Source organism: Megascapheus bottae, chromosome 8 (assembly GCF_031878675.1).
Source record: "Megascapheus bottae isolate mThoBot1 chromosome 8, mThoBot2.hap1, whole genome shotgun sequence".
In the NCBI taxonomy this organism is placed as follows: Eukaryota; Metazoa; Chordata; class Mammalia; order Rodentia; family Geomyidae; genus Megascapheus; species Megascapheus bottae.
The window spans coordinates 6,799,630-6,814,749 of NC_143516.1; the positions used below are offsets into that span (position 1 = coordinate 6,799,630).

Genomic DNA, 15,120 nt, shown 5'->3' on the forward strand with positions numbered 1-15,120 from the left:
AAGTGGGCCTGCAGTGTTGAGATCACGCATGGCGAGAGTCTAGGCAACCCGTAAAACAAGCTGAGCTGAGCAGCACAGGACAGACAGATAGGCTTTAGTGAGGAGTCAGACATGGAGGGGGAGCTGAAGGGCCAAGATGATTCACAGGTGTCTGGCCTAGAAGGAGAGGGAAAAAGGTCACTTGCTGGGGGGACAAGAGGCTCTGGGGGAGCAGGGGCACAGGGCACTGGCCTCTGAGTGCCCATCCCAAAGTGTGGCCCCAAACCTGGAAAGTAGAGGGCTCTCAAGCTTCAGGGCAGGCTGTTCAAAGAAAGCTTCAATGCCTGTCAGACCCACAGACCAGCGGGCAGGAGAGGGCACCCTTTTCTCTGCCAAAGATCATCTGGGTATTTATAACATCATCCTTAGCTACCAATTATCAATACAGGCAGATGGGCCACGGACAGCTGACAAGAAGCATATGAAAAGCGCTGTCTGCCCTGGCATGTGCCAAGTGATTCGGAGGGCCTTTGTGGCCTGTGGGCAGGATGCTGGCCACCCCGCTCTGGGACAAACATACTTTCTAGCCACACACCACTAACCTCCAAATCCTTTGGTAATGGAAACGCTCAAGTTATTATTATTTTTTGAGGAACATTATTTTTCAACACCAGGGTGGTACTAATGCTTTTGCTGGCACATTCTCCAGAGTGGTCTCTCTGGCAAAGAGACCTCACTGTTCAGGTTGACTGTGGACAAGCGCTGGCGCCACTCACCAGCCATCTCCAGAGTCTGCCTCCTGGCTGACCCTCCATTTGTCCAAAGAGCTGTGCTCCCCCAGGCATCCTGGAGGAGTGAGTGCTGCACACTGCGTACTGATGTGTACTGAGGAGGCTGCCTGCTCCTTCACTCTGAGCCTCCCCAGAGGCCCACACCGTGGGAGAGAGATAGCGCTTTTGCTGCTACTTTACAACTTCACAGCTCCCACACTTGTCAGCTGTGCTGTGTGATTGCAGATTTAGTCTTTCTTTCCATCCCACTATAGGAACCAGCTCCCCTGTTCCCATAGGAGACAACTGGCCCTCACCTGCTGATTCAAAGCCCAAACACATGGAATTTGAGGGGTTTCCTTGTTAGTGTGAAAAAAAGAAAAAAAAATAGCATTTACAATGTGATAACAAAAAATGCTTTCTTCTTCCTCAAATTAACTTCTGGTGTGTGCAGGTCACTGTTCTGTTTTATGAGTTACTTACTGGCAACCATACAGAAATGAAGTCAAATGTTTCGGCAACATTTGATCCAGATACTTCAGTTCTAGTCCTTCCCTGCAGGATGTCAGCACAATGATGGCTCTGTGCACAGCATGAATGACGCGTGGGGCACAGCGATGGGTCCCCAGTGGCCAAGGCCACATAGCACAGCAGTGGGTCCCAGCACCTGCAGTCTCCTTGCAAGGGTGACCCTGGGACCTTTGTGGGTTGTGGTATCCTGTAATATCCCATAGGCTTGGCAAAAATAAGACCCAAATGCATGAGTGAAAATTCAGTTGTTATAAATGTTTCTCCACAGAAAGAATACTTTTAACTTACAATTTTATCTGGATAACACAACACCATTTTCGTCTCCATTCATTTACAAGATGGGCTGGCCCTTCTTTTCTTTTCTCTTCCCCGCCTCCCCCCTTTTCTTTCTTTGCTAATGCTGGGAAATTGTCAGTGTTTGAATTCAGGGCCTGGGCACTGTCCTTGGGCTTTCTCACAGCCAACACTCTACCACTTAAGCCACAGCACCACTTCCAGCTTTTTCTGTGTATGTGGCACCAAGGAATCGAACCCAGGGCTCCACGCATTCTAGGCAAGCACTCTATTATTAGGCCACACTTTCAGCCCTTAGTTTTCTTATTCTTTTTCCTTAAACCAGAATATCCCTTTCCAGGTGTGAGGGAATGACAAACCACCTGTTGAGCAGCACAGGGGGCTCAGCACAGAGAGCTTGATACACAAGCACCGGAATGCTGTCTAGGTGAAGAGCTCGCAGTGAGAATATGTATCATGGAGGCATTCATATACATAGTTCATGTACATAAGGCTTAAACCCTAACTTGGTTCCATATTCTCCATCTCACATATTATGCCACAGCATTATTTTGTAACCAGTTCCAACAGAGAATGCCGTTGTTGAGGGAACATGAAATATTTCTCAATTTTAAGAACAGCAGCAGCAGCAGCAACAACCCTAAATTCTTCCACATTTCTAGAGCTAAAGGCAGCCCTTCCTGCTGCAGGAGGGCTGGAAGGTAGAGTGAGAAGCCATTGTTCTCATGTCCTACCCACCCCATCCTGTCTGGAAAAGCAGCAGAGGACTCAGGGAGTTGCTCCTGCCAATGACTGCACAGTATCCAGGTTAACCCATGTGGCTCCTCTCTAACCAAGGTAACCCATGTGGCTCCTCTCTAACCAAGGTAACCCATGTGGCTCACTGTCTAACCAAGGTAACCCATGTGGCTCACTGTCTAACCAAGGTAACCCATGTGGCTCACTGTCTAACCAAGGTAACCCATGTGGCTCCTCTCTAACCAAGGTAACCCATGTGGCTCACTCTCTAACCAAGGTAACCCATGTGGCTCACTGTCTAACCAAGGTAACCCATGTGGCTCCTCTCTAACCAAGGTAACCCATGTGGCTCACTCTCTAACCAAGGTAACCCATGTGGCTCACTGTCTAACCAAGGTAACCCATGTGGCTCCTCTCTAACCAAGGTAACCCATGTGGCTCACTGTCTAACCAAGGTAACCCATGTGGCTCCTCTCTAACCAAGGTAACCCATGTGGCTCCTCTCTAACCAAGGTAACCCATGTGGCTCACTGTCTAACCAAGGTAACCCATGTGGCTCACTGTCTAACCAAGGTAACCCATGTGGCTCACTGTCTAACCAAGGTAACCCATGAGGCTCACTCTCTAACCAAGGTAACCCATGTGGCTCACTGTCTAACCAAGGTAACCCATGTGGCTCCTCTCTAACCAAGGTAACCCATGTGGCTCACTGTCTAACCAAGGTAACCCATGAGGCTCCTCTCTAACCAAGGTAACCCATGTGGCTCCTCTCTAACCAAGGTAACCCATGTGGCTCACTCTCTAACCAAGGTAACCCATGTGGCTCACTGTCTAACCAAGGTAACCCATGTGGCTCACTGTCTAACCAAGGTAACCCATGTGGCTCCTCTCTAACCAAGGTAACCCATGTGGCTCACTCTCTAAGCAAGGGAGGGAACCATATGGGCTATGACTGTGATGTTTTGTTTTTTTCCAAAGTTTGTGATAGTGGAAATGGAATTCAAAAATAAGAATGAATACCAAGATTAAGGCAGAGGAAGCTGTACCTCAGAGTCCTTAGTAGTAAGTGTTGTGAGCTGTCCAAAGAACCCTGCCTGCCTCTTGCCTGTGGTCTAAGGTTTTCATGGTACTTTCCTGTGAAAGGACCCAAACAGCTCTGCTTCATTATTGACATACCTTTCCTGCTGTCTTCAGCAGCTACTGGACTTGAGCTGAGAAGATGCTGTCATCCCAATATCACCCAAAGACCTTATACGTTACCAGTGCAGTAGTTCCTGTAACTTTCTGCTCTGCAGAGGGGAGAGAGACTGACAGGGGAGAAAGTGAGGGTGGGGGCTCCTGTGTCCAAGGATATGGGGATAGGAAGAGTGAGGCCCGGAAATCATAGCCTTCCTTCCCTTCTTCCCTGCACTGGCCATGGATGCTCTCCTATCCAGCAATCCTCAGGGCAGCATGGCTTTCTGTACCAGGACACACAAGACACCAGGAGGAAACACAAGCACATGGCCTAGCGCCCACTTGGCTGGATCAGGGTGAGTGTTTTCAATCTGTAGATGACAATCACCACCCTGTGAGGGTGCTTTGGGGTTCTGTTCCATGGAAGGCTGACCTTTTCAATCTTTGATTCCTTAGATCTTCATTATAATTAAAAAAAAAATCAGGCCAGGAGTTTGGCCTAGTGGTAGAGTGCTTGCCTAGCATTCATGAAGACCAGGGTTCAATTCCTTGGTACCACATACATAGAAAAAGCCGAAGTAGTGCTATGCCTCAAGTGGTAGGGTTCTAGCCTTGAGAAAACCCAAGGTCAATGCTCAGGCCCTGAGCTCAAATCCAGGACTGGCAAAAATAAAATAAAATAAAAAAAAAAATTCCAGCCTTCTTAGAATTAGCATTTCACTATTTTAAGTTTGGAGATTCATGTTATACTAAGTTCCATAATAGTTTTATAACTCTAAAAGATTTAATAGAAATCGTAACTGTGAAGTAACAATATTCAAATTCAAAATCTTGAAGGAAAATAGGCTCAAAATGAAATCAGAGCATTTATTTAGATCATAATGGAGAGAATAGTGTTTACTTATAGAAATCTTAAAAAACCCAACTATTGGCTTTTGAAATCTTCGATCTTTAAATAACACGACTTTTCAAATCATAGTTATTGTGCTAAAACCTAACTGTCCAAAAATCCAAAGGGCCAGATCTTCATTAACAGAAACCATTCATTACGTTTCAGACTGACTGCAGTCTCCAGGAGCCTGACATGTTTGTGAGCCTTTGCCCCTTCTCTTTGTCACTTGATGCTCCAATAATGTATTTCTACATCAGTGGCTCTTCTACCACCCAAATTGTGTCATATTGGTTTCAAGAGGAAAATAGCACAGAGAAAGGGCCCTGTTGCCAAACAGAACACATTATGTGAATTACAAATGCATCTCAACAAAGAACAGCTGTTGAAAGGCATGTGGGTGTGACCTGCACATGAGACATATACTGGATATCCAAAAGCCACACTAACTTGTTAGTCTCTAAATGGGTCCAGCTGTTCCTTGGCAGAGGCAGACTGCAGTTCAAGTAGCCAGGAAGACACTGATGTAGTGAACTGATGGTTAAGACTTCACGGGTTTGTGTGTCCTGGGAGGATGTGGGGAAGAAGAAGGATGCTGGTGGCTCACACCTGTAATCTTAGCTATTCAGGAGGCTGAGATCTGGAGAAAGCCAGCTAGTCAAAACAGTCTGTGAGATCTACCTCCAATTAACTAGCAAAAAGCCCGGCCAAAGGCAAGGTTCAAGTGGTAGAGTGTCAACCATAGGCAAGAAAGCAGAGTAAGGGTAAGCCACCCTGAGTTCAAGTCCCAGTCTCAGGAGGAAAGGAGTCTATGAGAAAAATTAAAATATTAAAGTGCTTTATTTGACTAAAATATTTTTAAACTATTTGGTGATTCTACCTGTTCTGATTTGATGTAAGTATACTAAGCCTCAAGTATATACTCATTCATAGTCACCAGAGCCATTCTTTCTTTCTAGACAAGTGTAGTGAGACTTCAAATTGATTTTCTTCTTTTTGTATCAACTTTTCAAATCGAAGAAGTCTGAGTGTGAGCCTGAGAGGCTCAGTGACTCCACAAGGGACTCTGAGGGCAGCAGGATGCCGGGTCCTGTCCTGCCTCACACGCCCAGGGTTCTTATGCAACTCACCAACATACATGTATCTTCACAGGGTCAGAAGAACGGGAAGGGCTATATGGGCAATGGCAAAGGGCTATATGGGCAACTGGCCACCTGTGTGCCAGTGAGTAACTGTCACTTACCCTCAAGTGTTTGGCCCCAGAAGGAAAACTCCCTGTGTAGAAAGGTGGGAAAGGGCCAGGCACAGTGGCTCACACCTGTCATCTATCTACTCAGGAAACTGAGATCTGAGGATCTTGGTTCAAAGCCAGCCTGGGCACAAAGGTCTGTGAGACTCTTATCTATAATTAACCACTAGGAAACTAGAAGTGGTACTGTGGCTCAAGGAGTAGAGCACTAGTCTTGAGCTCAGGGAAAATGCCCAGGCCCAGAGTTCAAGTCCTACCACCGACCAAAACAAAACAAAAGCCCAGAAAGGTGGGAAAGGAGGACAAGAAAGGAAGGAAATAAAAGGGAAAGGAAGAAATAATGAACAAAACAAAACACCTCTTCCTGACTCTCTGAGGCCAGTGAATAGCAGGCACAGGCCTATCTGGTCTCACTGAGACTTGTGCTAGGGTTTGGTTTCTAATAGCAAGAGAGCCTTTAGGCAAGGCCAGGACACAAGTGATGTTTCTCTTTTTCTTCTTTAAAGCAAATCTAGCTTAGGGACAATACCATACAAGACAAATGGGACAGGGGCCGGCCTCTGCTCTCCTGTGCCTCCTTGTGTAGGTGACTACAGAGGCCTTAGTTTTTCTCCACCTCCGTGTTCCCAAACCCTCCAGACATACACAAACATATGATTGAGATCAAATACTGATTGTAAAGATTCTCACCAGATCTGTGACATAATAATTTAAGACCTGTCTGAGGTTCATCTGAAAGGTGATAGGGAATTAAGGAATTAAAATCTGTCCATCTGTGTCAGTTTAAGGACCTCGGGCTCTTTACATCTGCAAATCCAGGGAGGTTACACTTCCTGTATGGAATGCATTTCCAAGAAAACCTGAAATATCCAGACGCACACACATATTGTATTTGGTGGAGATGATGGTTGTTGGACAAAACCAGATTCTATCTAGAACTGAAGAATGGATACAAAATTGACAACATGACTGAAAGTTATTTTAATGTGTGTGCAGGTGCCCTCAGCATCCAGGTTACAGACAATGGATTCCGTCATTTTATAATTGTAAAGTCTAGACTGCTTCATGGCTTCCAAGTCGACACATCTAGAGGCAGGAGGCAAAGACTTTTCCAAACTTTTGGCAGCCTGTGGCTTTCTCATGCTCAGATAATAGCTCCAAGTCCCCCAACCTGATTCTACAGCCAGTTACCACTAGGCTTTTCATAAGAACAAGTAGTATTTCTAATTCTGTTTTTTTCAAACTAATATTATAGTAACCATTGATGCTTTAAAATCAAACAGCAAGGTGTTTTCTCAGTAAAAAATATATTAGCATTGTGCTATGAACTTACCTAAGACTCGGAACTTGGTCCTTTCTACTGTAAATCGTCTTACAACAGAAGCAAAGAATCTCTTTATGCAGTAGGTAAAAAGAAAAATCACCTTCCACTCCTGGGGCTTGAACTCAGGCCCTAGGGCTGTCTTTGGGCTTTCTCAAGGCTAGCATCTGTCACTTGAGCCATACAACCACTTTCAGCTTTTTTTTTTTTCCCCTATGTGTATGGTACAGAGGAATCAAACAGCCCGGTCTTTGTGCATGCTAGGCAAGCACTCTACCACTAGGTCAAACTCCCAATGCCCACCTTTATGTTCTTTAACTTCATTTGATGCGGGGGACAGATCTTACCTCCAGAGTAGCACTCTTGAAACTAGAACTAATGAAATAGCTGGCTAACTTCCTTGTTGCTCTATGTCTCACATTCATCCAGCCTGCAGTCTAACTCCCATGAGCTTCCGCTTTTCATTGAGCTTCTGTTCCTAACGGCCATACTCGCTCCCAGACTTCATCCCTCACTATCCCGCTGTGACTCTGTCCCAGGCTCTTTAGGATCTTCCCTGGGGAAGGGCCCTCATGACAAATGGTGACCAGGAGTCTCCTGAAAGGCCAAGTCATCCTTTCTTCCCACTGTATCCCAAACTGGTTTCCAAGAGACCAGCCTACATTTCACAGAGCGAAAACAAGGCCAACAACGCAAGTTTGCTGCAAGGAGCTATTAAATAAGGAAAGTGGAAGCATGCTGAAAATTAGATTGCTCAGTCAGAGCATGGAAACAAGTCACACACAGGCACATGCGCTCTTCTATTCGAGTCTGCACTTCTAAAAAGGCACAACAGGGTACATAGACTGCGCAAAGGGGAACAGAAGGGAGATTTAAAATAGAAGTCTTTCTTTTCTTTCTTTTTTAGGAAGAACACTGTAAACATGAAAAGCAAAATTCATAGCCAACAGGCATGGTGGCCTGCAAAGACAAACCTTTGCTGAGTTCGCTTGGTAAGACTTACATATACTATCCCCAACCTTTTTCCTTTCTTATTTTTAATTAACAAGGAGGCGTTAGATCCTGAGGAAGCGATCTGGATGCTGCTGGCGGAAGCAGATTTGATCTTCTCGTGCTGGTTAGCTAACATTGATTTTCTGCCCCAGTGGAAGAGAGTTCCTCTGATGCATGCCATTTAAATTCATTTTACACAGCTGCTTAATGTGGCTTGGCAAGGCACTGCCAAACTAGCTTTGTGGGTCTAAACAGCACTCGTGAGTTGGTAAAGGACAGGGCCTGTGGCTCAGCAGCCGATGATGAATGCTTCCTGCCACTCATTATCTTCCTATGGACTCATGAGTGACCTTGAAGGTAGCAGGAGAAAGTGCAGAAGAGGAAAAGGCAGGTTCCTAAGGAAGCCTACCTCATTCTAAATTATCATTTCATTCTGAGGGTTATGTTTACAGAATTTGGTATTTGTTGGCCTCTATTTATGACCATGTTTACAAAATTTTTCAATTACAAAATGATCATTTGTTCCTGCTGACTAAATAAATGCATAATGAATCCAAACTATTAAAAGCTGTCTGTGTTGTGCATGCATAAATGCAGTGAAAGCACAGTTCTGGAAACTTTGCTGTTGAACAAAGTGAGCTGATGGCTCCTGTTCTGCATTGCACAGAGGCGTGTAAACCCCAACCATCTATTGGGTACACTTGGTCTCCCCCTGACATAATACAGTAACAACATAAAATTTACTCAGCCAAACATGGCAACAGTGCCTGATATTATATTGCTCTGTAGCAGGAAAGAGGAGGCACCTTTTGTTGCTGTGTGTAGTTCCTATATGGACAATAATATGACCATACCTATTTCGGTAGAAATGTCTGCCTTGGATTTTTTTTTTTTTTTTTTTTGCCCCCGTGGCTTCAACATTCTAATCTTCTTTGGAAAAAGGAAATTGGAGATGGCTTTAGCACAGACTCAGTGGTGCCTGGAAATCTCTCCTATGCCCCAAAGGCGGGCATCATGGTAGCTGAGATTTTTTAAGGACATAAAATTATCTCTTTTCTTTCTCAGGCTCAAAGGAAAGCCGCCACATCAAAAGTCATGGAGAGATAAACCCCAGCGCGGCATGCTGGTCCCTGGTTCCTGCCTAAGTGCTGCAGGATGGTTTAGAAAAAACAAAGAGACCCTGAGCTGAGTTTCTTGTGCAATCTTTCATAGTCTTAACGTGGGTACACCTTCTGCAGCCAGAGGCCAAGCTGGCTAACAAGTAAGTTATCAAGAAACAAGTAAGTCCTGCAGTGAGCCTGGGGTGTTGCAATCTACCTGTACTGGTCAAGCGGGTGTATCCTGGAAGCCTGGAGCTGCCACAGCTGGGATGCTGGGAAGAAGAAATGGGGCATTTGCCAGCCACAGAATGGCTGAATAAGGAGGCAATTTAATGTATGGTGGCCTCAAGTGGACAGAAGAGCAGCCTCTTCTGACTGGTTCAGATGAAGGTCAGAATAATGTAGACCATGCAGTTGCCCCAGGGTGGTACAGGCTCAAATTCCACTAAAACAACGGTGGGAGATGCAGCAAATAAGAGAAAAATATGTTTCTCAGATGTAATATGAGTTTGTAAATTTGAAGTATAGCTTTGACTTGGGGAAAAATAAGAAAATAAACTAGCCTCATTCAAACTCATGCAGAGCGAAGCAGAGCAGTATGTGCAGACAAGACACGAAGTGGTCTGTTGATCTGAAACAAAATAAAATGCATGGGAATGTGTTTACACACGGACTTCTTTAAGATGACGAACAGATTCGGAAAGGAACATGGTGAGTCTTGGATCCAGTAGAATTCCACCCTAATGAACTCTGTGGCTAGCTTCTTCTTAGATCCACTGAGTCCTCAATTCCCTACCAAACAGAAAGAAGTAACTCCTCCATCATGAGTTGCAACTGTGAACAATTCATTTCAATCTAAATTAGAACTTCAACAGGACCAGCAGAACCGTGTCATAGGACCGTTTATCCCTATACCACCAAAGGCCTGGAGTCTGGTTGCAAGATGACTGATTGCTCGAGATGTGGGTGAGAAGGGGGAAGCAGTGATGGATGTTCATGTTAAGTTATCAAAGGAAATTCATCAGAATTTGGAGCAAACAATGAGTCTGAGGGGTCTGTACCTTCCCCAAACAGTAGCCTTAGTGGAGAATGAACTAAGGGACACATTTGACCACTTCTCATTTCCCTCCTCCCTGTCGCAGTGCACACAATGAGCTTTAATTTCCCTGACAGAAGTCACCACCTTTTCTTTTGACAACACCATTGAGACATGAGTCTTCTCATGTGCTTTAAGAAATGTTCATGTCTGCTTCTTTTAAAAGCCACCTTTGTCATTCTTGTGGAGGTCAAGTACTTAAGAATAAGAATTAAAAACAAGTAACCAAAGCTAAAACCTCGCCCTGTCAATGTAAGCTTTCTATTATTTTTGCTTTAACACTCATATATGATTTGGACAAAGACAGACCCAGAAAATACAACAACATAAAATGTCACACGTATACATTTAGACCAACGTACGACACACATCTCGTTTCTGTTCAGTCAAGACTACTATGGTGGGACTGAAAATGGTGTATCTCTTCAGTGTTTTAGATTTCAAGCGGGATGGAAGCCATTGCCTGAGTGTGGGGTCTGGCATGTTAGGTGCTGGGACTGAGCACAGATGCCTCATGCCTCCTCCTCTGGTGGTGTGCCCGCCACTCAGACCCTTTCACTCAGTGGATTACAACATGCTCTGCCACTCTCTCGACCTCAGACTCTGGCTGATACCTTCAATGTGAGAAGACCAGTAAGCAAAAGCGCGTCCTGCTCTCAGGTTCTCTAGGGAAGTGAGTGCCCTGGGCTCGATACTGGTTACGTGGTCCCATGTCAACCCCAGAGCATCGACGCACGGTCCTCGCGCATACCTGCTTTGTGCCGAGTTTGCAGCAGCCTGCATCACGGCTGCAGCCGCCTCCTGGGCCTTCCGGTTCACAGTGGGCATGGGCGGCCCCATTCCGGGCCCTCCCTGCTGAGACATGCCAGGAGAGCTGGGGGTCACGCCGCTCATGTTTCCAGGAAATGGTCTGTTCTGCATCCCAGCTGACGGCAGCCGTCCCAGGGGCACGGCACCACATGGCTGGTTTGGCCCTTGTCCATGCATCTGGTTGTTGGCACTGATACCCATACCGGGCCCTGGGCCGCTGTAGCTTGCACTGGGTACCCCACTATATGTTGGGGGTCTGGAGTAGTTACCTAAACAGAAAGAAAACACACATTAAAGCCTTTTAGTTCATCTTTCAACTTGTAAAAACATTCCCCAGGAACACTTCTGGGCAGTACTACGCTGACCTCTGCTTTGGCCATGATCCCCATTCGACCTTCCTATTGGTGCCCACGAGGCAGCCAGGCCCCAAAACACGCTACCGCTGCATGTCTACAAGATTCTCCTACAGAGTAAGCCTTGTGACCAAGAGCCCCCACAGGACCCCTGCCACAGAGGCAAAATCCAAGCTGTTTTCAGAATGGGACACTTCAATGCGACTGAAGAAACCTGTCCCAAGTGAGGGGAGAAGTGGAGGCCTAAGCAAGGGGAGGAGTGGAGGCCTAAGCGAGGGGAGGAGGAGTGGAGGCCTAAGCGAGGGAGGCTGGGCCTACTGTTTAGTCTGATCACACCACGCTCCGATCTGTGGCCTCCTGAGCAATGAAGAATTGTGTGCTTATGTAACAATGTTATGGTGACTGTAGAAACAGTTCATCCTAGAGAGAGGTGTGACTATAAATCTGCAAGACATTCAACACTGTCTCACTCATGAGGTGCTTGCTCTGCTAGGAGCTTCTGTGACATGATGCTGATGACAAGTTCTTGCACACAGTAGGTCATGCACACAGTAGGGCGGCACATTTCCTGCCAAGGACCAGAGAGTTAGTAGTTTAGGCTTCTTGGGAGTCTACAATAGTCCCAAAGGAGCCACACCCACCAGCAGGAGGGCTTCAACAGCAGTGAGTGTACAAACACAGGATATGTGCTAAGGTAGGCCATAGTTGTGGCCTGCTATAGAACAATCTTGGGACACGCTAACAAATGACTTCACGAGCCACAGAAAGAGTGCCTGGTTCAAGTCAGCAGCATCTTGGATCCAAATGTCACCAGGAAGGCTAGAGCAGGGCTTAGGAATGTCAGCAAGGCAGTAGCAGACATGAGGAGCTGAGGACAGAGAAAGGCACCGACCGGGCAGGGAGAGGGGCAGGAGAGGAGCAGGGGTGCCTCGGTCACAGGCCTGGGCTGGCAGCCAGCATCAGGAACACAGGTAGCCTACACAGAAACTTCCTGTTTGTAAGGATAAAAATATCATAATGGTTCATCAGTTGCAAAGTTCTACGGAAGCGCTGAAGTCCTTGAAAACCTGCTGGCTGTTTGCCAGTTCTCTGGGTGAGAAGGGCACCACATGAGCCCTGGGGGCAGGGGAGAGTCAGGCACTGAGGACCAAGCTCTCTTCCCACCAGGACCTCAGATTCCTCCTCCCTCCTGACTTTCCAACCCTCTCCCCTTCAGATATCTGGTAATCAATGAAGTGCTCTTTTTTGGCTCTTGTTTTTATTAAAAATAAATATACGTACTCATGGCTTGAATGAGTAAGTAATTAATTCACCCATTCATGCTGGCACTCGAGGGCTACTCTCCACCCTTCCCTGGTATTTGATGGGTGACTCATTGGGTAAAAAGCTTTTTTTTTTTCCTTCAGTGAAACCATATGGGCTCTTTGCTTTCGAAGAAACTAAAATGGCAGTGTAATCATGGTCTTCTTAGGGAGAGAAGACTTCTGGTCTCGTTGAGGTCTGCTTGATGCTAGGATGGTGTCAATGATGTACCTCAGGCCTGCCTCAAGTCATGGCTGCATGTTTATGCACAAGGGAAAGAATGACCAAATCTCTGGCTGGCCTGCCATCTACTGCAACTTCTCACACCTTTACAGACTAAAGAGAAGGAACTGGGCGTGGGTGGCTGGGCTTTCTTACAGCGGAGCCTTCTAGCTCAGGCAGGAAGCCACTCTGGCCACTGGGTCTGCAGGCTTGCACCTAGAAGGACAGTTAGCTCTTGGCTCTGAGTCTATTTTTTCTTCAATTACTTTGTGGTTGCTCAAAACCGCATGTCTAGGTAAGTGCTCTGACTACAGAGGGAAAAGTAATGCAGGTCTCTCTTCTTTTTCTTAAGACTCTGAATGGACAGGTCTGGATAATAATGAACGTCTCTGGAAGGGCGGTGTTGATTAGAGGTATTCCCCACTTTGTGCCATGCGACAGAGACCAGCACAGTTCCAGGGCCACTGCAGACGAGTGACAGCTGCCATCTCCAGCCCCAAGCAGCAGAGCAGTGTTCAACCTGCCCCACCACTGTTCATCGAGATTGCATGAGGCAAGAAATGATACACGCCAGTGTGGCTTCCTTCCCACACGCCAGAAACCACCTATGTGTACCAGGCAAAACAGGAGAGGAAGCTGGAATGAGAAGTGCCATCTTCTCTCCCTGTTCCCCTAATAGATTAGTAATGTGTTGGCATCAGCTCTGACAGAAAACAGATGGATGCGGCATTAGGCACAATGAAGGCAGATGCCGGGCCAGCCCACCTCAGCTGGACTGGTCCTGTCGCCAAGTCCAAGAGCCCACTGATTTCACATGGGTTCATCTTGGCACACCAGCTTCAGAAAATTGGCCACAAATGAATTCAGATTTCAACCTTTGAGGAGTTATAATCAAGCACCAGAGAAAGGGAGACGCGCCAGGCCACGCAAGTCATTGCCATTATTTTAGCAGGATGGCAAGTAACTTCGGATTTGATTATGTAACACTTCAGTTTGGTGATCCACACTCCCCTCAGTTTTAAGACCCCGCTGAGGGCTGGGAAGGTGGTTCAGGGGTAGAGTGCTAACCTAGCATGCACAACCCCCTCGTTTGATTCCTCTGTACCACATACATAGAATAAGCCAGAAGTGATGCTGTGGCTCTAGTGGTAGAGTGCGAGCAAAACAATCCCAGAGGCAGTGCCCAGGCCCCGAGTTCAAGTCCCCAGACTGGCAAAAAAAAAAAAAAAACCCCAAAACAAACAAAAACATATTCCAACTTTATTTTTCCACTCACAGTAATACACAATCCTCTAGTCAGGACCAAACAGTTAAGAAAACAACAAATACATGTTCAAATAAAAGCTAACTTACCCCAAGTTATATCAAATCTTACTATTTGTAGGGAAATATGATTTTTGAATGGATAAAGAAATCATATATTTTTAGGTTACATAATTTCTGATAGATCTATTTTTTTTTGCCTTATAGTATCACTGTTTCATTTTTGGAAGTATGCTTCAGCAACTGACTTCTATTAAAATGTAATTATAGGGGCCGAGAGTTTGGCCTAGTGGTTAAAGTGCTTGCCTAGCATGCATGAAGACCTGGGTTCGATTCCTTGGTACATAGAAAAAAAGCTGGGAGTGGTGCTGAGGCTCAAGTGGTAGCGCTCTAGCCTTGAGAAAGTCCAAGGACAGTGCTCACAGGCCCTGAGCTCAAGCTCAGGACTGGCAAAAAAAAAAAAAAGTAATTACAAAGTAATGCAAGGTCAATGCCCTAATACAGAAGCACAGAAACACAAGGCAAACATCAGTTTTGCTCTCACCTCCCAAAGAGCAGACACTGTATTTTAAATTACTCTTAGGCACTGGATCATGTTCCCATCAGTCATGGAAGCAAGGCAGGAGAATAGGCAGTGTCCCTGGATCGGAATCCAGTATTCTAGCAGTATTCACTCAACAATCATTAAGAGCCTCTTACATGCCAGGCTCTGTGCTAAGTGCTGGACATGCAGCAGAAAATCATGAACAGTTTGCATTTTGTTGGCAAGGATTGGCAAATACAGAACACATGTAACAGACACTGTTACATGGCAATAAGAATTGTGAAGCCAAGACAATCTACAGATTGGTGGGCAAGAAAGAGAGTTGCTGTGCTGCTGCCTCTCCTAGGAGAAAAGAAATGATCACCAAGGCTGAGATGAGATGTATCCCCTGGGGACACGAGGGCACAACAGGATGCCAGTATCTACCACTGTGCGTACAGCCTTCAAAAGCTACTTGTCATTAAAGCACTTCCCTTCAATAAAATAAGAG

The 15,120-nt window shown here is 46.0% G+C and overlaps 1 protein-coding gene across 8 annotated transcripts in view; it reads right to left on the reverse strand.

Annotated features, from left to right (window-relative positions):
- The window catches only part of Arid1b (AT-rich interaction domain 1B), a 323,358-nt gene that overhangs the window by 40,830 nt on the left and 267,408 nt on the right, over positions 1-15,120 (reverse strand). For all 8 annotated transcript variants that reach the window (XM_090337918.1, XM_090337916.1, XM_090337917.1 and 5 more), the window contains one exon: positions 10,888-11,215. In XM_090337918.1, the coding sequence (XP_090194044.1) occupies positions 10,888-11,215 (328 nt within the window). The remainder of the gene's footprint in view (positions 1-10,887; positions 11,216-15,120) is intronic.